The sequence below is a fragment of the Pinus tabuliformis genome, chromosome 9 (assembly GCF_031772625.1).
Source record: "Pinus tabuliformis cultivar Carrire ecotype Pingquan chromosome 9, CPIR1, whole genome shotgun sequence".
NCBI lineage: Eukaryota > Viridiplantae > Streptophyta > Pinopsida > Pinales > Pinaceae > Pinus > Pinus tabuliformis.
In genome coordinates this window covers 1,313,397,834-1,313,416,267 of record NC_142307.1, presented here as the reverse complement: position 1 = coordinate 1,313,416,267, position 18,434 = coordinate 1,313,397,834, and the positions used below count along the sequence as shown (strand labels likewise).

The 18,434-nt window shown below is 31.9% G+C and overlaps 1 protein-coding gene across 3 annotated transcripts; it reads left to right on the top strand.

Moving 5' to 3' along the window:
• Nucleotides 1–10,275: 10,275 nt before the first annotated feature.
• On the top strand, nucleotides 10,276–15,002 carry LOC149153364 (cytokinin riboside 5'-monophosphate phosphoribohydrolase LOG8-like). 3 transcript variants are annotated; one of them, XM_089445661.1, is made up of 8 exons: nucleotides 10,276–11,823; nucleotides 12,267–12,364; nucleotides 12,640–12,670; nucleotides 13,719–13,818; nucleotides 13,988–14,058; nucleotides 14,211–14,229; nucleotides 14,500–14,585; nucleotides 14,800–15,002. In XM_089445661.1, the coding sequence occupies exons 1-8, from the start codon at nucleotides 11,713–11,715 to the stop codon at nucleotides 14,890–14,892; spliced, it is 609 nt and encodes a 202-aa protein (XP_089301787.1). In that variant the 5' UTR covers nucleotides 10,276–11,712; the 3' UTR covers nucleotides 14,893–15,002. The 3 variants fall into 3 exon arrangements, 2 of the variants coding, with proteins under 2 accessions (XP_089301787.1, XP_089301786.1); XR_016263673.1 differs by having other exon boundaries at nucleotides 10,286–11,823; nucleotides 14,442–14,585; nucleotides 14,800–14,939; XM_089445660.1 differs by lacking the exon at nucleotides 14,211–14,229 and having other exon boundaries at nucleotides 10,286–11,823; nucleotides 14,442–14,585.
• The last annotated feature ends 3,432 nt before the right edge of the window (nucleotides 15,003–18,434 follow it).

The window sequence follows — 18,434 nt, the reverse complement described above, 5'->3', positions numbered from 1 at the left end:
CTCTACCTTTAGACCCCTTAACACGATCCGTAACTCCCTCCGGTCGATAAATGACCCTGTTGACCCCAAAGACATGAAAGGTGTCTATGTTATTACCTGTTCTTGTGGGACCCCCTACATTGGCGAAATTGGTTTTTCTATTAATCAGAGGATTAATGAGCACTCAACCGACTTAAAACATTGGAGGACGTGGTCTTCCGCCTTAGCAGAACATGCTGAAAAGACAAAGCATCACATTGGTATTGAGGAGGCTCATGTTATTGCTAGGGTTGCTCAGTTTCATCACCAGAACTTTAGGGAAGCCATTGAGATTGAGAAAAGGCCAAACAATCTCAATAGAGATGATGGCTGGAAAATTAGCAGTTGTTGGATCCCTGCCCTCTCTTCCTAGCTGCTCCTTTTGGTATTCTTCCCCCTCAATTTTTGGAACATCATTGTTTCATCATCCCTTTAATTTTATGTTTTTATTCGCCTGTTCTCTTTCCCTTCTCTCGATTAAAATTATTATAATCTTTATTAAGAAATAAAATTTCTTTTATATATACTTTCTTTACCTAATTATTGTAAAAACTAATAACTAACCTACTTTAAAACAATCTTCTTACCCATTGATTTTATTAATTGTTATCCTTGGTCCCTTATTCCCTTACTTATTGAGTTATCCTTTCAGGTATTATTCTTATTATATTTCATTAATATAGTTAATTAGATAAGGATTAGGTTTATAGCTTTATTAATAAGATCCATATTAGATTTTAACAACATTCAATTATGGTAATAACTTTAACCATACTAAATTACAATTATATTTTTAATTATATATAGATTTTAATTAAATATAAAAACTAACCTACATTTTATTAACTAAATGTTTAATTATATGATTTTATTATAATACTAAATATTTAATTATATAGCTCTAATATAATTTAATGTCAAACCTTTTAATTTTAAGTGATTCGTTACCTTAATTATATAAATATTAAACTAAATTTCTCATTAACTATATGTAATTTAGTATTGCCCCCCTTTTAATTTAATATAAATAAAACTAACTTACTGAGGTTTTACTAATTAGTTAATTATGTACTTTATATATAATTATAATATTTTTAGTTCTTATTGAATAAATACATTATCTAGTTTTAAACTAACTAACTAAAGATTTATTTATAGAGGTTATTTCAACAACTAATTATTTCCCATTAATTAATTTATATTTAAATATGGTAATTGGCATTTAACTGAATTTCTTACTTTTTAACCATTATGGTCTCCTGTTCATATTACTTGGTCCTGTCCAGTTAGCCGTTTCCCAATGAAATATAGTTGTTAAGCTTCTAGATGACCAGATCAATATAGTCGTTGGATGCTCTGCTCTGTTTATTTAACATGCAGCCTGGCTCTAAATCTTCAACTTGTCCTGACGATGAACAACACTTGTTGGTTCCAAACGCGTCGACAAATGCATTTGAATGTGATTTAAGCCCAAAAATCTTCTCAAAAAACTTTCATTATATCAATCTATACTCTAATGACATAACATGTGTACTATAATATGAGCATTATATAAAAAAATTGCCATCATTCAATATTAAATAAATAATTATTAACTTGTTATCTTTCTCTTCAATGTCAATTATATATATATAGCCTTCATTTATCAAAAAATGTTTAATTATATTAAGAAAAATTTAAAAAAAAAACTAAACAAATATACATATAACTTATTTTACAATTTTATTATTGTTTGGAATATAGACAACACATCAGATTAAAATATTTTATTAAATTAAGAAACAAAAAACATTAGCTATACGACCTTGTTTTAATATCACATTTAAATTATTCAATTAAATAGATAACTAAATCATCAAAAATATCACTTAACCATTTTTAATAATAAAACATTAATTAATGATACTAATTAAAACATACTATTAAAAGTTTTACATTACACATTAAAATAACACACTTGTGCTCCACCAAATAAAACTGTGCTCTATTATCAATCAAGAATGTTGATTCTTCGCCATAGTGTCTATACCAATGCTTTACTATATCTATCACATCAATACTCCACCATAGCTTTACACTAGTGCTTACCATAGTCATTGTGCATGTTATTTAATAAAATACTCCACCATAGCTTTACACTAGTGCTTACATAGTCATTGTGCTATGTTAAATATGCGCCAATAAAGTAAAGCACATAGCTTAAACCTCAGATCGAATCATATTTACATGGTTCCCATTCAAATCATTCATGCACTATGGATGCACCTATACTCCACCATAGCTTTACACTAGTGCTTACCATAGTCATTGTGCATGTTATTTAATAAAATACTCCACCATAGCTTTACACTAGTGCTTACCATAGTCATTGTGCTATGTTAAATATGCGCCAATAAAGTAAAGCACATAGCTTAACCCTCAGATCGAACTCATATTTACATGGTTCCCATTCAAATCATTCATGCACTATGGATGCACCTGTGTGCAGGATATCAAAAGAGCATGGGTGATTGGGTAGCATCTATGTGAGTATATTTTGGAGCATTAATGGTTCATGTAGAGTAGGAAGCATCCTTTCAACTGGGTGATTGGGTAGCATCTATGTGAGTATATTTTGGAGCATTAATGGTTCATGTAGAGTAGGAAGCATCCTTTCAACTAGGTCTTTTGTCCTAATAGTGCACTTACTGTTAATCCCCACATGGAACCTATAAATATAAGTTCCCATTTAAATCATTCTTGTACTATGGATGCACTGGTGTGTAAGATATCAAAAGAGTATGGTGGGCACTGGTGTTTAACATATCAAAAGAGTATGGTTGATTCATGTATATTATATTTGGGGAGTATTTAGTGTGATTGTGTATATTTGGGGAGCATCTATTGGTAGTATATTTGATTTGTGTAGAGCAAGAAACATTTTTTCTTCAAGAGTGCAAGAGCAATTAGGTCTTTTGGTTTAATATTACACTTATAGTTTAATGAGATACATTTAGATATTCTATGGATATTCTATGGTATTAATTAGAATATATCATTAGTTTATCTTGATAATGTTATTATATTATTATTTTATTGATATTATATTTATATAAAAACTATTTTTACATAAACTTTCACAAAATACAAAATATATAGAATCTTATTTTTTCTCACTTTTTTTTATGATAGAAATATTTTTATATATTAAAACTAAAAACCTTTGCTAAATCATACTTAAAAAAATATTTAAATATTGTTTTAGTATGGTCAAGTTTAATATAATATTATAATGGTATTATATTAGTGTTAATTATTTCGTTGATATTAGTCAATGTTGATGTAGAAATAATATCAAAGTTAAATCTTTGAGGTTAAAAATGGTATTACAATCAATAAGTGATATTAAAGTAATTAGTGGCATGTGATTTATTGTTTGTTTCTATAGATAATAATAAATTATTAGGTTAAGGTAATATATTTAAACAATTTTCTCACTTTTTTTATGATGGAAATATTTTTATACATTAAAACTAAAAACCTTTGCTAAATCATACTTAAAAAAACATTTAAATATTGTTTTAGTATTGTTAAGTTTAATATAATATTATAATGGTGTTGTATTAGTGTTAATTATTGCGTTGATATTAGTCATTGTTGATGTAGAAATAATATCAAAGTTAAATCTTTGATGTTAAAAATGGTATTACAATCAATAAGTGATATTAAAGTAATTAGTGGCGTGTGATTTATTGATTTTTTCTATAGATAATAATAAGTTATTATGTTAAGGTATTTATTTAAAGAAAATAATATATTTAAACAAAAAGTGAGAATATTGCAATTTACTATGAGACCTATATCAAGGAGTTTAATAATGAAAGTTTCACCCTAATTGTGTCATCACCAAATGATTTATTTGGCCTTATGATAAGAAAGAGAAAATGAAAGATTACTAACCAATCAACAAGGAATCCTTAGTAAAAAAAATACCCTAGGAAGCCTTACCACTTATTTCCAAGGCCTTAGAAGCACCCAAAACCTCTTTGTTTCTTTAGGAAATCAGTCAAATACCCATTGCTACCCCTTGCGACCCTGTCTTAGAAATAAAAAAAGAACCACAAATAAAGTGAACTTTTCCCTAAATCACAATCTCAAAAAAAAAAACCACTATAATAAATAATAGCTTACAAAAATAATAACCAACATATAAATTTATTTCAACTATATGTATTGTTTACATTCAAATTCAATTATATTTATAATTTGTAAAAATCTATTTTTATAAATTAAATTTTGAAAAAAAAATATTTTTATGAATTAAATTTTGGAAAAAAAATAATTAAATTAAATAAAAAAATAATTAGAAAATAAAAACCTTTAACGATTAAATATTTTTTTTAAATTAATTCACATCCTCACAGTTTTGTATAAATAAAACTATAATCATTAACTCAATTCAAACCCCCCAACAACTTTAATTTAAAATACAAAAAGTGAGAACAATTTTGTTGCTTATTCCTTACACTTGATTAATATAACATGAACCACTAACACCTTCATATATTAAAAGAATATCGGATACTTGTTTATGTTGTAAATATAATTTATTAATTTATATTTATCAATCTTCAATAGTTTAATTTAACCTAACCATACTTTTTGTTTTCAATACGTTTGTGATCAATTTTAATATGTTTATAATAAATTTATTAAAAATTAATACTATCCTCGTAGAAAGTTTAATGAGATCAGATAAAGTTCAAAAAAATTAGAAAATTACTGAAGGAGATACCACCAAACCACCTAATTTGTGTATGCCCGCAGGTTGGCGATAAATATTTATTAATATAAATCAAATAAATATAGCCAAATAGTCAAACTTAGTTAATTGTGCCAATTTTAATTTACTATTTTTAATTGTGCCAGTGTTAACGTTCCCAAACATTTAAGAAGTTAGCGTGTTTCATCCGTTATCATGTATTTTATATATGAAGTACAATCATGGGATCATTGCCTAAACTTTTTAAGACTGTTTAGATTGTGTGTATAATATAAAAAACTAGGGGAAATAGATATGGATTTTGATTTTTTTATAATAATAATAATGATTAATACATTAAAATTGAATTTGTTTATTAATTTTAAGAAATAATTATTTGATTAAAAAATAAAAATTTAAAATCATCAAAAATGAGTAATAAAGTTGATAATGTATTTGTCTTACATTTAAGATAAATAATAAACATGATATAAGTATCCAAATAAAAAACACTTATCTATATTAATTTTTAAAAAAGTCATAAAAAGTAAATAATCATGGCATATCATGATATTTCAGGTAACATAATTTAATTAGATATAATAAAAGGATAAATAAAGACATTATTTTGGAACCAAACTTATTTAAGGAGGAGAGAGATTTTTATCTTTAAACCATGAGTTTGAGCTTTGCTATAATTGATTTTCATTCATTATTTTTTTTTATAGTTTTTAAATACAATTTGGGTTATATATCACCAAAGGATCAATGGAAAATTTGTTAAATCTAGAGACTTCCATGGACTTTGATGAGAATCATCTTTTTTATTTTTATAAATGTTCTCTTAGTATATAGTCTTTTTTATGTTAGGGACGAAAGTGTGTAGAGTCACTGGTTGAGTGACTTTTAGGAGGCATTTTACTAATACTCATGGTACATCATACATTAGTTTAGTAATTCATTAAATCACATAACATACCACTTCTATCGACATTCTACATTTGCACCTAGATTTGTAGAGATAGGTACAATCTAGAGATCCATTCTACCAACTAAAAATAATGGTGCGTTGTATGTTTGTGATATCTATTCATTCTTTGTTTTATGAAAGATGATACAAAATATGAATTCAATACATTGTGATAGATATGTCAAATTCCATGACCCATGGGAGAGAGTCTCCTAGAAGGACATACTTGCAAGTGATATTTGATGAAAACAAATTGTGGTCGAGCTTATGAAGCCAATCCTGGGAAGATTGGTGTATTTGCAACTTTGGAAAATGTATTTTAAGGTTTCACATTTCTACAAAGAGGAAAATTGCATTGAAAGACCTCTAAGTATTTTATGGGGTCACTAATATGAAGACCAGCAAGAATCTAAGGCCAAGCAAAAGATTTTGTCTTTTATTCTAGTGACACTTGTGCTAAAGAACCCTTAAGTATTTTAGGGGCCCACTAATTTAGAGACCTACATGAACCAAAGGCCAAGAAAAATAATATTTTTTTATTCTAGTTAAATCTTCTAAATAAATTTAAATAAATATAACCTTGTCTTCTCTTTTAACTTAATATTCCAAACTTTGTTAAGTATCTATCCTAAGATGATAACCATTGGTAAAATAACATCCAACACGTAGTCATTAATACTTTTCATTTCATCCCCACCTATAATCCTTCCACAAAGCTTTAAAAAATGTGATGTAAAATCAATCTTTTCTGTATTTCTAAATTAGTGTGTTATTAATTTTAATTTAAACTCTATTTTTTTAAATAATTTTCAAATCTTATAGTATCTACCATATTTACATTAAAAAATCATAGAGAAAAATAGATAACTTTGTTTAAACAATCTTTTGCCTAAAAATTAGGGATTCTCAATTAGAAAATTGTGATTTTAGAAACACATTTTTTTTTTGGGACAGATCTCTTTGTAATATCCTTTCATGATTCCGATCTTTACATATTTGTAATCATAGAAATCTCTCTCTAATATCCTTCTAGGATTCCAATATACTCTTTGTTACAAAAATCTTTACATATATAAATTTTTAAAAATTAAATGTGATTATATGAAAATGATATTGAATTATTATTTTTTATTTATTTAATAATTTTTTATTATAGTATATTTTAATTTTAATTTTTTTAATAATAAATATGTATATTTTAAATACTTTAATTAAACAATGGGAAAACTATCATAATTTAGTTGTCAAATGAGTGGTGGAGACACTCATCACTCACTACTATTTATTTATGTAAGTTACTCATCAGTTTTATTTAAGGAAAAACTAGTAATCCACAAGGGGTAAACTTTTACTCCATATCTTGGGCCTTTAACCCGTTTCCTCACCTTCAAGTAAATGATAAACTTCTTCAAAGAAATCTAACTCTTAACCAAGCAAAAACAATTTAGATATACTCACCATGAAATACTTTAATTTGATATTTTTAATAATTTAAATTAGTTTTTTTTGGGGAAAAAACTATAATTTTATTTATGTAGAATAAACAAAATTACATTTTGCATATTCGCTTTAGAGAAAAGATATTACCAAGGATATGACTAGATACCTCAAAAGCTCCAAAAAAAACCTAGTAGAGAAAACATACTGAACCCAAAATAATCATTAGCAAAAAAATGAGCCTAAAGGCCCACATGCAAAACCATAGGGTTACATAAAAATTCGAGTAGAAAAACCCCAACGACAGACATCAAAGTAACATTCATAGAACCAACCCAGAAAATGGATTGGTTAACATAAATATACGACACCAAGCCAATAATGCAGCAACATTGATACCTCCACCGACAAGCAAGGACATAAGAGCGACGAAGACAAACTGAGCCATGCCACAAACAAAGCCGCGTCGAGCCATGAACAATCTGACACATGAAACAAGAGTTAGCAACAACCAAACCAGGGCAGAAACACTTTTGCGAGCAATGTCCATCGACCGGCAAAGCAATGATGAGTAGTCCTTCGAAATGACAAAAGAAATAGGGAAAGGCAACATGAAAAAGAGGGTTGTGGGGCCTAGGGGTCCAGCATCTGAGCCCTCCCCCCTTCTCCCCCCAGCGTTTGCAGAACCACGAACAAGCAATTAACAGTGAATCCATAGTGGGAAAACACAAAAACCCTACAGATGACAGTGTTCCACGATAGGCAAGCAACAAAGACCAGGCCATTGAAGTGATGAAAGAAACAGTGCAAGGCAACACGATGAAGAGGGCTGCGACACCTAGGGTTCCACTTGCCAAGCCCTCTTCCCCCTCAATACCCACTCTCTATTAATTTAAATTATAGTTTGATATTTTTTTATTGGCTTGACCCATGAGATTTAAACCCTAAATTATATTGTTTACATAATACTTCATAACACAATGATCACTAATTAAAATGCCCTATAAACTTTATAATTATATTTATAAATAAAAAAAATAATATTATTTCATATATTTTATAATTATATTTATAATAATTTAAATCATAAATTTATATTAAATGAAAAATTATGTACTCTTTTTTATATCATTATTTTATTTAATATAATAATAAATTCTTAGGCATATAATCAATAAATTAAATATATGAATAAATTTTATAGCACGGTAGAGATAAAGTACACTCTAAATTCAATACGAAAGAAATGCGTCATGAGTGATATAAATTGCACTTTAAATTTAATACGACGAAATGCGTCACCAGTATAAGTAAAAAAATAAATTAAAACGGAGAAAAACAAAGAGAAAACTTAGAACATATAACGAAAGTATAAATATTAACTAATACAGAGATCTCTTTTCAAAACAGGATTTAGGATGATTTCTTTATTTTCATTTTAATTTTTTTTAACCGTTTAGGTAAAGTTTAGACTTATTATAATTTTAATATTTAAATAATTAATAATTTGTCATATAAAATTTCATCAAATATAACTATACAATTTTTTATTCTTATTTAGTAAATATATTATTAAATTCTCTCCAATATAAAAAAATATTATTAAAATTATACCAAATTAAATTGACCAACATTACACAAAACTCTATCAATACTACAATCTTAACTTTTTTATTATACTGAATGAATGATCAAGTGCTCTCCATCAAGGACCGAGGCATAAATAAAAAGAAAACGAAAGAACATGAAAACCGAGAAAGTGAGAGAGTCACGAGACCACCGAATTTGACAATGAAAAGAAGGAAGCCGTACTTTTGTGTATTTTAAATAATTTTTAACTTTTAATTTTTTTTAAATAATTTGTTTTTATATAACAGAAAATCTATCATAATTTAGTTATCAAATTAATAATAGATAATTATTGTGGGTCTTTATTTACTAATGTAAGTTGACTCGTGGCTCTTATCTATTAATGCAAGTTGACTCATCATTGTTATTCAAGGAAACTTAGGTTGGGATTATTCATTAGCGGTCTATAAAAGAGAATTTAGTTGTCAAATCAGTAGTGAGGATAGTCATGGCTCTTATTTACTAATGCAAGTTCACTCATCATTGTTATTCAAGGAAACCTAAGCCACCTGGGATTATTCATTAGTGGTCCATAAAATAAAATTTAGTTGTCAAATCAGTAGTGAGGGATAGTCATCACTGGGTTTTATCTGCGAATGCACATTGACTCATCATTGTTATTCAAGGAAAATTAAGTGGGATTATTCATTAGTGGTCCCTAAAAGGAAATTTAGTTGTCAAATCAGTCAAGGATAGTCATTACTAGCTGTTATCTGCTAATACAAACTGGTTTTTCATTGTTATTCAAGGAAAATTAGGCGACCTTTATTCATTAGCGATCCATAAAAAGGTAAAAGAAAATTTTGCTGTCAAATCAATCCCTAGGATAATCATTACTCACTGTTATCTGCTAATACAAACTAATTTTTCAATATTATTCAAAGAAAATTAAACCACCTTTATTTATTAGCCATCCATAAAAAATAAACTTTTACTCAGCCAACTTTTTTATAAATCTTAAGTCATCCCTATATTTGAAAACCACAAAAAAAACACAAAAACACAAACTTATAGGCATACAAAAATAGTTATAAAAGATACTCCAAACCCAAAATCTTATGCCATGTTCTAATCCACATAATGATTTATTTTAACATTATTTTTTATATGTGCATGTATTCGTGATTTTCTGTGCCTGGCCAAATTTTTAATTAATTTAGGAGATTTACATAAATGTGACAGAGATGGCCAAATTTTTAATTAATTTAGGAGATTTAGATAAATGTGACAGAGATGCCCATGTATTCGTGTATCCGTGATTTTCTTTGTAATGCCAAATTTTAAATTAATTTTGGAGATTTAGATAAACTTGACAGATGCCCACAATTCGATTGTTAATATAAAATTAGTATAATTATAAATAAAAATCCATACAATATAGACTTATCCATTTGGAAACGGGCCAAGAAAGATTTGGCTACAAGATCTCAGCGATTTTAAATCCTGAAAAGAAATAAGAATCTGAGGCCAGCACTTCTGTATTTGACAATATTCGCCCTGATTTAGTTAAAAGCAGGTGTTTCAGAATATCCAAATTTAGTTAAAGGCGGAATGTGTGGATTCCACTTATATTCATCCCATCTGAATTAAGTAAAAGCATATGATTAGATGCCTAAATTGGAAGCCCACAAAAGGGCCGAGAGAGACAACCCTTGCATAGTGTTACCCACCTTGAAAAAGGCCATGATAATACAGGTAACTTACCCTTGCCACTCAGAAGATGTCTGCATAAAGAATAATATAAAAAAGCAGAGCAGTTCACAAAGTAGAATATTGGAAAAAAAAAACAGAGCAGTTCACAGAGTAGAATTTTGAAAAAGAAACAGAGCAGTTCACAGAGTAGAATTTTGAAAAAGAAACAGAGCAGTTCACAGAGTACAGTTGCGTGATAGCTACAACAATCTGGAGCTATAGGTTTATAATTTTGAGGATACTGTGAGTGTGCGTGCTAGTTATTGGAAAGTCCGGAAAACCCTGTGTGGTTTTCTGGAACGACAAGTTACATATTATATGAATTTTATGAAGAAAATGAGGGTAGCGTGTCAAATTTGGAAGCAGAAGAGAAAGTGAAGCAGAGATGAGTGGAAAAAAGGCATGTGATTGTGGTCACGTGGGAATGCTGGTGTGGGATGTTACCTTGAGAGTAGACAACTGAAGCTTGTAAGTGGCCCTGGGCAGACCGTGTAGGTCCATACACATGCACAGGCACAGGGCATGGGCTTGGTTACCTAGTTTAGCAGTAATATGTACGGTGTCCAACGGAAGTTGCAGGGCAACAGCGACAGGGTCTGCGTTGTGGGTTTGAATACGTACCATTTGGGTGAGGTGGACACACGAGATCGATCCCCGTTGGTGGGTGGGATCAGAATAATATAAGCAGGGAGGCCATACCGAGAGGCTCAAATTAAGGGAAAGTAGGTACGACACCCTAGAGGGTTTCACGTGGACTGAACTAGGGTAGCCGGCCATGAACAGGGGAAGATCATATTTATATAAATACCGTTAACTGTGGTCGGAGGGTCGGGCGTAGAGTTAGGGTTTTGGAATGCCGGCAGAATAATGGAATTTGGTTGAAGGGTGAAAAAGGTTGGGTGTGTAGGTTTAACTTGTCGAAAGTGAAAAACGCAATGAGGTGATTGGCACGGATGGTACTGGTAACAGTGCCAGGATAAGGGTAACGGACAAGGGATGTGCAGGGGTGATGGACACGATATAATTGAAGTGGGCAACGCTTGTTGGAATGATTTACAACACCAAGTACGTTTTTCATATTTGGTTAGGGGTGGGGAAAGGAGAAAAGAAAAGAGAAAGAGGTGGGGAGGGGGTTATTGGAGGAGGAGGAGGGAGGGACTAAGAAAGCTCCCTGTGGGACTGTTCCTCACCTCAGTCATATATCAAACAGATAGGGATAGGGCTCATGGAGAATCAAGGTGGCAGCAAGTTCAAGAGAATTTGTGTGTTTTGTGGGAGTCGATCAGGCTACAAGGAACTTTTCAGCGAGGCCGCCCTTGATCTTGGGAAGGAATTGGTACAGATTTGTGTGTTCATACCCACATCCCTGCAAACATAAATGGAGTTGTCTTACATGTCGTGTGTCTTTGTGTGTGTATGATTGCCTGTGTTGTGAAGCAGATGTTGTTTTGTATTGGGTGTTGCAGTTGTCCAGAAGCAGATGTAATTTTGTATTGGGTGTATTACAGTTTGTCCTGAAGCACATGTAGCTTGTGTTGGGTATGACAGTGTGTCTCTGTGTCTGTTGTTTTCTGAACGTATTTGCGTACTGTGCCATGGCGCATTTGCTTGATTAAAGGAAAATTGGGCTTATGAATTCTTTAATTGAATTTTGACAGTAGTCATGAGTTATATTGTTGCAGGGCTTTAAATATGCTGAGTTTGCTGTGTGTGCTGGAATTGGAATTTGCATTCTGCATGTTTGTGGGATTCAAGTGGTTTCATGCCCCTATGGTGCAGGTGGGGCGAAAAATTGACCTGGTGTATGGTGGGGGCAGCGTGGGGCTCATGGGATTGGTCTCTCGGACTGTGCATGATGGTGGCTGCCATGTTCTTGGGTAAGAGATAAATTGCTTGTTAGGTTTGGTTCTTCTGATCTTTCTGCCCTTTCATAAGAAGGGGCCTATGGCTATCCAGATCATTACAGTGTTATCTGTTTCAATTCTGGTTTCTAGGAGTAAAATTAATTTTTACAATAGCATTGATGTTGCTGAACTGACAAAAATTGGCATCTCCTGTAATGACGAGATAATGTGGTTATCTGTGTTTACTTCGTTTTCAATAATTAATTTATTCCATTAACCCTAAACATATTGCCGTTTTGTTCTGGCAGGGTTATTCCAACCGCACTAATCGCTCACGAGGTACCATTGACTTCTATGCTGTAATTACAGTACAGCATAATGATTCTTTTTACTTGCTTGTTTTTCTCTTCCCCATTTCTTTCACTTTTTTGCAAAATTTGGGGTAGTTTAACCGTACACGTAACAGTTCAGTGTTCTTTACAACGATCTTGAATACTTTCAATATAATTAGTACACAATTGGAGAATGTTCAAATGCAATTCTAATATCATATTACATTGCCTTCTTGCCAATTTATATGTTTACATTTCCTTGTAGTCTTTCTGCCCTTGTGAATGTTATGTTTTTAGGATTGCAAAAGGCCGAGAGTAACAATCTGGAGGCTATACTCTTTACATTTGCCTGGGTTATGGTTTAATTAAAAGTGAAAACACAGGAAATCCGGGTTGGTTAGGCGTTTCAGAAACTTGGTGGCACATTAAGGTTTTTGAGGAATAGAAAATCAATGCAACTTCCACGTTGAAAGTCCAGTGTAGATGCAGTAATAACAAAGAGCCTCTTAGGACCTCTCAAGATGGGATGCAGCGGAAATTCTTCAAACCAAAATCAGATATCTAATCCTTATTCAGACCCAAGTTTACTCTCATTCGGTAACTAAAATAGATATAGAAGCTTAGTAATTCGTCTTGAAAATTGTAATTCTGCATTTAGATAGCATTACGACGAGGCCCAACGTCTTAAAAATCTAACCCCGATGTTCATTAAGGAGTTCAGAAAGAAAGTACCGCAGCATTTGCAGAACGTCCATGGACACTGGTTATGCCTAGATAGAGATGCAAAAGGGGTTTCTCCATACCAACGTTTTATTCCATATCCATTCAATCTGTAGCCTGATTTGTATAAAATTGAGAGTATGAACTCTGTCATGCATACACTGATGCCAATTATCGCAAATATATAGTGATGAATTTGCTGCAAAAGTTCATAAATATTGATACACTTTTGGCAAGTTTGGCTCGTTATTTTAGTAGGATGCGCTTATAATTATGATTCCTCTTTCGTCTAGATCTCACTTGAAGTGCCATCTGGTGGTCTGTTTTTGTAACAGATATCTGGGGAGACAGTTGGTGAAGTGAAAATTGTTGTAGACATGCATGAGAGGAAGGCAGAAATGGCACGTCAAGCAGATGCTTTCATTGCTCTACCAGGTGTGTGTTTTTAATATAAGTCTTCAGGAATGTTCGACGAACAATTATCGATAGCACATGTGGAATTTTACCAATTCCATCCAAGATTCTTGAAGTTCAGATTAGTCCTGGTTTAATCACAAAGAGTTGTTAATAAGGTAGTGCTGTTTCAACCTACTGCTGATTGTAGGTGGTTATGGAACAATGGAAGAGCTCTTAGAGATGATCACATGGTCACAGCTTGGCATTCATGAGAAGCCGGTATCTATCCATAATAATAATCGAAACTTCCCTAATTTGCCTGCATGAATTTGCCATTGTAGGCAGTGGAATAAAGGGTTAGATGGTTTGAAATATTAAAGTACATAAGTTTTCACAGCTGTATATAATATATGAATTGTGTGAATTTGCAGGAAACGTCCAACGTTTTGGGTAGGTGCTCACTTCACCATCATCAGGGACTTGAGAAGCTGTATAATGACGTTGGACGTTTCCTGCAAATTCACACAATTCATATCGGAAATAATATTCCATAATTAAAGGCTAATTCCAAGCTGAATACCTACTGCATGATTAAAGGAACTTATAAGCAGAATGGCATCCTATGTACTTGATGAAAATAGTAGCTTGGATTTGTTTTCTAGGTGGGTCTCCTGAATGTTGATGGATACTACAATTGCTTGCTTGCCTTGTTCGATAAAGGTGTGGAAGAAGGATTTATCAAGCCCGCGGCGCGGCATATTGTTGTTTCTGCTACAACAGTTAAGGAACTGATAGAAAGAATGGAAGTAAGGCCTTATACCAGTTTCGTCATTGTTCAAATGATCTCATATTAAACAATTTTGTCTCTGTTTTTTATTTTCGAGTTTTAGATTGATGAGGCTAAGCTCTAATAATAAAACTGGATCAACTTTCAGAGAGGGTTTATAGTTTTGTTGTTGCTGCTTTATATTTTGAGAGAAAAAATTGGGGTTAATAATGATCTGTGATTTTTTTTGGCAGGAATATGCTCCCACGCATGAGTGCGTTGCACCCAGACAAAGCTGGGAGGTGGAGCAACTTGGTTATTGTTCAACTGCTTCCAAACATTGTTAATATCTCTGCCTGTGGGCTTATGGTTAATTATTCAAGATTTTTATTCCTGGAGCTTTTGTATATAAATTCTAATGTGCATAAATTTCACAATGGGAAAAAAATTTGCAGTCCATATTGTGCAATAATCTTCCAATTTGTCCATTTATTGGAAATAAAATTAAAATAACAATGACATCATGTATAACACAGACATCACATTATTGAGGGACTCACAGTCGCTGTCAAATGGGCCTGTGTCTCTTATAAAATGGTAAAAGTGTAAAGATGTCGAGCACGACTCTCCTTGGAATCAAAGCAAGCCATCATGCTGGTCAGCACTTAATCCACAAGCATCATGAGCTTTCTGAAATAACACAACAATTTGGTTGGAATACAGCTAGCCTATCAGTACTCTCTTACACGCTTGAATACGATAAAACAAGGTGGTCATATGCACAGTAAACGTTCACAGAAAAGGGATAAATTCTCTGCACCAGAATCAATTATTGGGCCTCTTTTTCATGTTCATCTTATGGGTGAAGCATTGGGCGACAATAAAACAGTCACAGCGTTGTTACAGCTACCTAATTAATTTAAACCGAACAAAACAGTACGTGTTGACAGGGAGGGGTGGATAGCATGTTCATTTGCTTCTGGATTTCTGCTTACATGAACTTTATAGCCATGTGGTGTTTCTGCCTACATGAACTTTATAGCAATGTGGTGTAGCAATGTGGTGTTTCTGCATGTGGGTCTAATATGAGTGGTGTGGTGTTTCTGTTTACATGAACTTTATAGCCATGTGGTGTCTAATATGAGTGGTGTCTAACGTGAGCTAACGTTCATAGCGATAGCCATGTGGTGTCTAGTATGAGTGGTGTTTAACGTGAGCTAACGTGAGATGAGAGGGATCTAATTTCTTCACTTGCAAATTTTGTTATGAGTAGACATTATTTAAATGTTTTGTAGATATTTTAAAATTTTTATTTTGGCTGACATGAGCAAAATTGCAAATTTTGTTACGGGTAGACATTATTTAAATGTTTTGCAGATATTTTAAAATGTTTATTTTGGCTGACATGAGCAAAATTTCAACTTTATGAAGGACTGACGGGACTGACAGGGTTACACATCATACTGGGCTGTAGATTGAACTTTATAGCCATGTGGTGTCTAACATGAGCTGAGAGGGATACAATATCTTCACGTGCAATTTTTTTTATGAGGAGACATTATTTAAATGTATTGTAGATATTTCAAAATTTTTATTTTGGCTGACATGAGCAAAATTTCAACTTTATGAAGGACTGACGGACAGGGTTGCACATCACGTTGGGCTGTAGAATGGGCCTCTCGGCTCAATAAAACATATTTTAGGTTGTGACCATAACAATATTTTACAGGAGTAGAGAGGGTTAAGTGTATTTTTTTAGAGAGGAAATTATTGGTAGAATATGGTAAATGTTTGTATCACCCATAAAGTTATGATGGGTTTATTGTTTTTTTTTATTTTCTTATTTTTTATAAGAAAATGATTTTCATTTATCAAGTAAAAATAAAATAAGATAAATAAGATGAAAAGACAACTAAAGAGTTTAAATATTACCTTTTTTTTGTCTATTTAATAAAAATAAGATAGAAAAACAATGAGACAATGATTCTCATCTACAAGTACGATTAGAAAAAACAATAACACAGGATCAGAAAGACAATAAGACAATGAGTAACTTATTACATAGTTCTTATGCACTGCTTAAGATAGAAACAATGAGAGCAGAAGTAGTTTATTGCATAGTGCTTAATATTCACCATATAAAAGTAATAAAAACCAAGATATCTACATACCGTTGTGACATACATGTCATGTCAGGAGGTCTAAGTAAAAGAAATAGATAGAAACAATAAGACCACAAGTAGTTTATTACATAGTGATTAGTATTTTCCATATAAAATTAATAAAAACTGAGAGATCTACATACCTTGTGATATACATGTCATGTCAGGATGTCTAAATAAAAGAAATGGTTCATAAACATAGGTTCATAAACATAGAATACATACCCTTGTGACATACATGTCATGTCAGGATGTCCAAGTAAAAGAAATGGTTAAGAAACTTAGAATTCATCTTTGGCCAGACTTTTCTGCTTGATACCATGTTAGTTTTGTCAAATAGTTGGTTGGATCTAATGTTACAATACACTACTTAAGACTTATTCACAAATAGTATTTCTCTCAATTAAATATTAGCATGATTATATTCCTGAGACCATGTTAGTTTTTGCCAAATAGTTGGTTGGATTTACTGTTACAATGTATTACTTAAAACTTATTTACAAATAATATTTCTCTGAATTAAATATTAAATACCAGCATGATTATATTAATAAATATAATTGATATATGCCCATCAAAATCTCGTTAAGTGAAAATAATAGATAGACATTATTTGATTGTTGAATTTTAAAATGATGGTTCGTTCACCAGTGACAGTGTGGAAAGTCCAATCCTGTGCGTTGTCCCAATCAAGTTTGTCAGATTGAAACAAGGCACTTGGGGTATGGTGAGGCACCACCCTGGGAACGAATGCATACTCAACGTGTATTAGGTGGCGACTCCTGCAAAGGACACAAAGTGGAACAATCACAGGCACCTCATGCGCCTGGTTCCCAACAGGGAGGTTCAGATGTATGTTATCAGCTTTGGAGGGTTTATAGAGATATATGGCAAAGTGTGGCAGTATAGGGTGGAATGTGCAGTAAGATTTGTGTGGTGTGGTGGAGGGCCTGTCAGAGAATGGGATGCATGTCCAGAAGAAAGTACAAATACAACATGGCAGGGCAGCCCCTCGTGAAGGCTGCAGACCAGATCCAGAAGAAGTGGAGGAGAAGGGGTGAGGTGTTTTCACTTTTCTGTGCCTTTGCAGTCAATGAACTTATTGGATCTGGTTGCTGTGCCATTCCCGTTGATGGTGGATACATAAAAATAATTTTTACTGTGCAGGTTTCTTGTCTCCTTTCGGGGTCAGCACGTAGAGACAAAATAGTAGTAGTCACGCCATGCTTTTTCCAAAAGGCTGGGCGCACTTTTGGCTTTAGCCTTTTCAATAGGCATGCTGAGTTCCTTGGCCTTTTTCAGTTAGTTGGCATGTTAGGGTTTTTATATTTTCTTAGATCACATGATTCTCGCGGCGCAATGTATGACGCTCTGTAATAGTTACGTAAATGCATTCATTGATTCTAGTAACCCAAGAAGATAATATCTAGAGTGGCTAAAGAGATTATCGCTCGAGGGAATGGATAGATAGATTTGGGACACGTTATATATATATAACCTGTTAAAATTATTGAAACGTTATATATATATAACCTGTTAAAATTATTGAATTGTGTTTCAGGAGTCGCTTAATTAGTCATCAAAGTAATGTGAAATCTGTGAAAATTGAGATATAGATATAAAAAATTAAAAACAAAAAACGCTGAATTTTATTTATAAAAGTTAGTTTGTAAATAATTTTAATGAACATTTTTATAACACAATAAATTTGAAATAAAAATAAAAGT

Excerpts from the sequence above, each read along its gene's own strand:
- LOC149153364 (XM_089445660.1), top strand. The coding sequence starts at position 11,713 with ATGGAGAATCAAGGTGGCAGCAAGTTCAAGAGAATTTGTGTGTTTTGT. Across the intron at positions 12,365-12,639 it reads GGTGGCTGCCATGTTCTTGG|GGTTATTCCAACCGCACTAA; the intron begins GTAAGAGATAAA and ends TTGTTCTGGCAG. Across the intron at positions 12,671-13,718 it reads CCGCACTAATCGCTCACGAG|ATATCTGGGGAGACAGTTGG; the intron begins GTACCATTGACT and ends TTTTTGTAACAG.